This window comes from Borostomias antarcticus (genome assembly GCF_949987555.1).
Source record: "Borostomias antarcticus genome assembly, chromosome: 21".
Lineage (NCBI taxonomy): Eukaryota > Metazoa > Chordata > Actinopteri > Stomiiformes > Stomiidae > Borostomias > Borostomias antarcticus.
The window spans coordinates 5,605,049-5,611,509 of record NC_140254.1 but is presented as its reverse complement, the minus strand read 5'-3'; the positions used below and the strand labels follow the sequence as shown (position 1 = coordinate 5,611,509).

Sequence of the window (6,461 nt, the reverse complement as noted above, 5' to 3'; positions counted from 1 at the left end):
CCGTGTCTCTCTCTCTTTATATGTAAAGCCTGAATTTAATATTGATCGTAGAAGTGCAATGACGGCAACTGCATACAGTAGGCCTAAGTCTCGAAAGGAGAAGCGAGTGAAGTGGTTTCCTGTTGCTCTCGAAAGTATCGTTTCTCCTCTGTGTGGCTGCTGTGCCTTTTGAATGGATATGAATTGCTGATATTCCATTAGGAGTGATGCAGATGTATACACTGCAACAAGATTCAAGGGATCCAAGATTAACGTTATTGTTCTGCAAAGTTGAAAATTTGGCCTGGGGTTCTTTCAGTGCAGCCATCAGAGACTAATATTCAATATACAGTACAGAACAGTACAAGTAGGTCACATCTAGAGCAGCAGGAAATGGAAGAGAATAATCAGACCTAGGATCTGTTCACTTTCACAGCCGTGGCATCGATCACCAGGCGGTGAAACCCACGAGGTCATTCACATTCCTATCCAGTGTCCTCTGACCTATACTTTGAAGATCTTGATTCTAGCGTGGGCAGTACATATACTGTACAGTATGTGTGCACTGTGTGTAATCACCGTCACGTTTATACTCTCGCGCACGCAGTCTCCTGTCGTGGTCGTGCCGCGGGGATGGAGGACATGGCAGGTCAGGCTCCTGTGGTGGAGGAGAGCCATGTTGACGTATCATCCAGAAAACCCAAGGCCCAGACAGAGAACGACAGCACCTCTAGATATACCAACGGTCAGTAGTTATTAAGGCCCTCTAAGTTGGGTCGGCACCAAACCGTGTGACACAGACATTTATCAAGTTGTTTCTCACGTTTGTTCTCTCTTGCTAGGTTTTCCCTCTCAGTAGGTTTCTGGCTGAACCCTCTGCCCCTCCCTCCTCCTCGCCAACTCTCTCCCTCTCTCTTTTCTGAGTCTCCTATGGTTTTTTGGGTCACTTTCAGCATTTTTTTTGCTGTCAGAATATTTTATTGCCAGTCTAAAAACACTTTTTCTCTCTCTCTACCTCCCTCTCTCTCTCATTCTCTACCTCCCCCTCTCTTCATCTCTCTCTCTACCTCCCTCTCTTTTCTCTCTCAATATCTCTCTCCCCTCCTCTCTCTCTCTCTCTCATTCTCTACCTCCCTCTCTACCTCCCTCTCTTTTCTCTCTCTCAATATCTCTCTCCCCTCCTCTCTCTCTCATTCTCTCTCTCTCCTCCAGGTCAGTGTGTGCTGTCAGTGCCCACCTCCTCCATACTGAGCCCCAGGTTTGATCTGTCCATCTGCAGGTCTCTGCTGGAAAGGGATGGTTTCCAGGTCACTGAACACACACACACGCACGCACACACACACACACACACACACACACACACACACACACACACACACACACACACACACACACACACGCACACATCATGTTTATCGTTTATCATGTGGTGCTTTCTGGTGGTTTCTGGTTGTAGATTCCAGCGAGGGATTTTGAGAACCCTCTGAGGACTGCTCTGGACGAGCCCTCAGTCAGAAGATACTTGTTCTTCAACTCCGCCCTCTTTCACTTCATCATGGCGCCAGTACGCTTCCTTCTCATGGTCGAACTTCCTGTGTTTTATTAGTCACCCATTTCCTTTATGTGCTCAAACATAGGGAGCACCCGTATCAGGGTCCTAGTTGTAGCGCCCACCATCTTGTTTGAATGTTCTCTGTGTTGGGAGAGTCGCCGCTTAATGTGTTAGTGTTCATCTTCGTCTCCTCTGCTCCCCTGTTGTCTCGTCTCCTCCCTCTCCTCCTCTCCCCTCTCCCCTCTCCTCTCCCCACCTCTCCTCCTTTCTCTCCTCCCCTCTCCTCTCCCCTCTTCTCTCTTCCCCTTCCCTCTTCTCACCTCACATGTCCTGTCCTCTCCCCCCCCCCTCTCTCTTCCCCACTCCTCTCTCCTCTCACAGATTGTGTATGTGGTGATCTGGTGTGCCATGTACTCCACCCTGCATCCCTACATCTCTTTCCCAGACATCTGGGTGCTCTGTCTGTCTGTGAGCCTCGTCGCCATCTTCCTCACCACGGCCATCATCCTCATCCTGCACCATAGCAACAAGGAGGTGAGGGCTCCACCACTACGCAGGTCCATGACATTACAGGACAGGAGTTTATATATATCTGTCTCTGTGTCGTGTGAATTGAGGTGAGCCAGTATGGTTAGTGTGGTCTGATAGATTAGCCGGGTCTGGAGCCTGTATGGATAGTGAGGTCTGATAGATTAGCCGGGTCTGAAGCCTGGATGTGGTCTCCGTCCCCAGATCAACGTGAACGTAGACGTGAGGCTCATCCAGGTAAACGAACGGATGAGTCCACACAAGCTGCTAGTGGGCGTGGCAGACTGGGTGCAGAACTGCACAGGAACACTACAGGTAAAGCTGCTTTTCTGTATCTGGCTGTCTGAGTGAAGATTCAAGATTCCTTTTACTTGTCACATGCAATGTGCATGGTGCACAGTCACAGTGAAATGTTGCTGCTGATTATGCTACAGATAAGCTCTAATACAAATTTACAAGTTACAAATTTACAATTTACAAAACTTACAATTTTACAAATTAACACAAAACACAATAAGTACCCCTTTTATAAGTATAAAATTAAGCTGGAATGGGATAGATAAAGGTCTGGATGGATTATATCCATGCTATATATGGATAATAAATAAATAACCTGGGGGGGTCATGGGTGAGTTATGTACATGCTATAGCTATAATACATAAAATCCCGAGGGGGGAAGGGGGGTGTTAGATAGAGTCATTCAGGAGCCGGATTGCTTCCTGAGCCTCCCCGTGCTCGCCATCTCTTCCCTGACCGTAGCAGAGAGAGAGTAACAGTGTATATAATCACTGTCTGTGTTTCTCATAAAAAAATCCAGGACCTTGAGGGTCTTTTTAACTGGCCACACAGTGACAGTGATTATATACACGCGTGACAACAGCACACAACACACACATGCTTTCTTTAGGTGTCGCCGGTGGAAATTGTTCCCTGCATTTATCCCATCCAAGCTGCCCTCCTCCAGGGGCAGCCAGGAGCAGTGGGCAGCCATCGTTCATGGCACCTGGGAACCAAGTTCAAGTGTTCAGTCCGGGACTGGACTGAAGAGCATCTGTTCTTCTGCATGTTTTTCGTATTGGGTTCTTTGGGAGGAAACGCTTGCAAACACAGGGAGAACATGCAAACTCCGCACAGAAAGGCCCGGGAGAGGAACTTAGTACTAAGTACTGCACCACCGCGCCGCATGTGAGCGATTTTGGGATTCAGTGTCCTGCTCAAGGACACTTCGGCATAATGCCGGGAGCTGGGATTGAACCGGGGACCTGGCGTTCCCCAGCCGGACGCTATACCGACCAAGCTACATGCTATTTTTCATACTATTCATACTATTTATCTTGTCAACCACAGCAAACCATGAGGACAAAATCTGCAATGTTAGTTTGTTACAAACGTACATTTATTTTCAATACATTGTTGATTCTCTTTCTTACTCTCTCTCTCTCTCTTTCTCTCTCCTCTCTCTCTCTCTCTCTCTCTCTCTCTCTCTCTCTCTCTCTCTCTCACTAGCTGTTCTGTGTGTACTGGGACATGTCCAGCTGTTTGAGGTCGCTGACTGACACTCTAGAGGAGCTGAGCCGAGTCGGGGAGAATGAGGCCCAGGTAGCTACGTCTCTCTCTCTCTCTCTCTCTCTCTCTCTCTTTCTCTCTCTGTTTCTTCTGTCTTATTGATCTGTGTATGTGTTTGTCGCTGTACTTGTCACTGTTCTCCGGGCGCAGTCCAGCATTTTGGAGGACATTGGAAAACAATAGGCATAGATCAATAATACACATCCTCCTTCTGTTCAAAAGGATTAGTCTCTAGTTCATTGACAGGAGAAGACTGAAAAAAAATACAGCACTGATAGGCTGACTATCAGTGAGTTGTAATGTGGTGTGTGTATTATTTGAATTGTTAGTGTAAGTGAAGCATAGCGCCAATCCCAGACTCAGATCCGCTTGGTGGCATTAATTCCCCTTTTCTCCAAATTCCCCAATAGAAGAAACTGAAGAAGAAGATGTCCCATCTACTGCTGGCGACCGAGGTCATGAACCTTGACCCAGAGTTGGGGTCGCAGGTCGAAGAGGGCTCACTTGAGGAGAGGCCTCTGCTGCTGGAGCCAGGCCGCAATACCCCCTGCAGCCAGCGGGAGGACACCAAGCTCACCACAAACTACAGCCTTGTACCAGAAGGCAGACTACCAGCCCAGGTCAGAGAGAGACAGAGAAAGAAAGAGCCAAGATTCAAAGACAAGTTGTATCCACTCCACTGAGGGCATACTCTAGCACAGGTCACTTAGTTCTCCTCAACACGCAGCCTTTGTCATGCTCTGGGTTATGTTTCCTTAACATCCCGTCTTGTTTCGCAGGCCATGGCTCAGCAGCTTCTGCTGACCTACAGTGCATTGTACGTGAGGCTGCTGGTCTCAGAGAGGCTCCCGGTCCCGTCGCACCGACGCCACCTACAGACCCGGAGGACTCACTGCACCACCGCCTCCCTCTGCCTCTGTCAGTACATCAAGACCAGGGTCCTGCGTTGGTAGCAACACTGCACAACATAGCATTCATTTCCTTATCAATAACTATATGTCACTGTAGAACAATAGACTATTTTGCACTCTGACGTTGTGAAACAAATCATGATTACACCCACTGTTTAAATTATTTGTACAAACGATAAATAAATAAATATATATATATATATGTATATATCTTCTTTTAGATATGTGGTATAATTGTTCTGTTCTGCCAAAACCCAGTCAGGCAGCTTGTGTGTGTGTGTGTGTGTGTGTGTGTAGCGGAATCTTACTTAATTACCAGTGGTTATTAATCAAGCCTGACGCTGCAGCTGAGGTTCTGGTCCTGTAAGTACCTCTCTGCAGGCTGACACAAACACACAGAGGGGGGGGTCAGATGGAGGAACAGCCATAAAGGTGGGATGGAGCGGAGACATATGCCACGGGAGTTCAAGTTAAACGATCTCAGAGATGCTGTGTCTCTTTGGGAGGCTAAATGACCATCTGTGATCCTGGATACACAGTCTGGCCTGGCCGCCCCCGCCCCCCTCTCCACCTCCCCCTCTCCCTCCCACCTATCACTTCCTCAGTCTGTTCTCCGTAGCTCCCCCTCTCCCAACCCTGCTATATCTAATAATAGATTTCATCAGACATTTATGAAGATGACTACAGAGTGATAACGCGCCGTCGTGAATTCACAAAGTTTAAGATGCAGTTATGTTAGATGCGTGCGTTTACAGGAGACACATGTACCTGCGATAAAACAAACATAGAAAACGTATCATATATTATTCAGCTTCCACGTCTGTGTGGAGAAGTAGATGGAGAGATCTCATGTTCTGACAGGAAGAGAAAGAGACATACAGGGGATGGAGAAATCCAGGGCAACTATAAATAGCACCTCAGAGACGAAGGGAGGGAGAGAGAGAGAGAGAGAGAGGGGAAGGATGAGAGAGATACAGAGGAAGAGAAAGCTAAACAAACAGTAAACCGCTGAGACTTAAGTCTTTCACAACCCAACATTTTTATTCAAACAACTGAATTCATACACAACAAAGGCATGTGTAACATCCATGAACAGAGTTACCCCCCCTCCCCAGCCCCCAAAACCCCGCCAAGACAAGCACGTCGTGTACAGGGGTAATTTGGCAGCAGCCTCTTTGTACAAGCCGTCCCTCACGCTTACAGTCTGGGAGAGAAAGTTTATAGGGTCTCCAAACCATAGAAGCAGTTACAGTTCCATCTGTCGAGCCAAGGGCTTCCGGAACAACACAGAGCCATCGCCTAGGAAAGCCAGTACACATGGGGAGGGGCTCAGCATAGAGCTGTCTAAACTAGACATGTTAGGGGAGAGTCGAGTGTACACGCATACACGTACATTCCAGAACAGCCCTCCAGGGGAGTGACAGCACTACAGGATACAGCACTGTGCTTACTTTGCTCTCTTGACTTATCTAGAATACTGTATCGTCAAGATAAGGACAAATTCATAGAATACCATTTATGCTATATGAACTGCCTACGGTGGTGATGATCACCACACAGCACTGCAGTAACAGGAATCATAATTAGAATCTGAATAACCGAAGAAGAGGATGTCATACATCCCAATATAATATTTACATTGTTATCACGGTCCATCACAACAAAAAGTAGGCCTGCACGTTCAATAACTCTGTGAACAGATTCAGTACTCTTTTTAAAAATAGCATTATCACAAGAATCCTTACCAGAGGAAAAGGTGAAGTAAGAGATATGTAACAAAGGTCCAAAATGTGCAGTGTGTGTGTGTGTGTGTGTGTGTGAGAGAGAGAGAGAGAGAGAGAGAGTGAGAAAGAGAGAGAATGAGACATAGGCATTGATTTTTTTTCCCATAGAGAGATTAATTTTCAGTTCCACCACCATTCCA

At 47.1% G+C, this 6,461-nt stretch overlaps 1 protein-coding gene across 1 annotated transcript; it reads left to right on the top strand.

The window, feature by feature from the left end:
• Positions 1 to 612: 612 nt before the first annotated feature.
• Positions 613 to 4,667, top strand: tmem268 (transmembrane protein 268; the record flags this gene model as incomplete). Its single annotated transcript, XM_084455576.1, has 8 exons — positions 613 to 724; positions 1,192 to 1,286; positions 1,436 to 1,543; positions 1,913 to 2,065; positions 2,264 to 2,374; positions 3,567 to 3,659; positions 4,037 to 4,246; positions 4,406 to 4,667. 8 exons carry the CDS (start codon positions 613 to 615, stop codon positions 4,577 to 4,579), a joined length of 1,056 nt encoding a protein of 351 aa, XP_084311702.1. The 3' UTR covers positions 4,580 to 4,667.
• Positions 4,668 to 6,461: the final 1,794 nt, after the last annotated feature.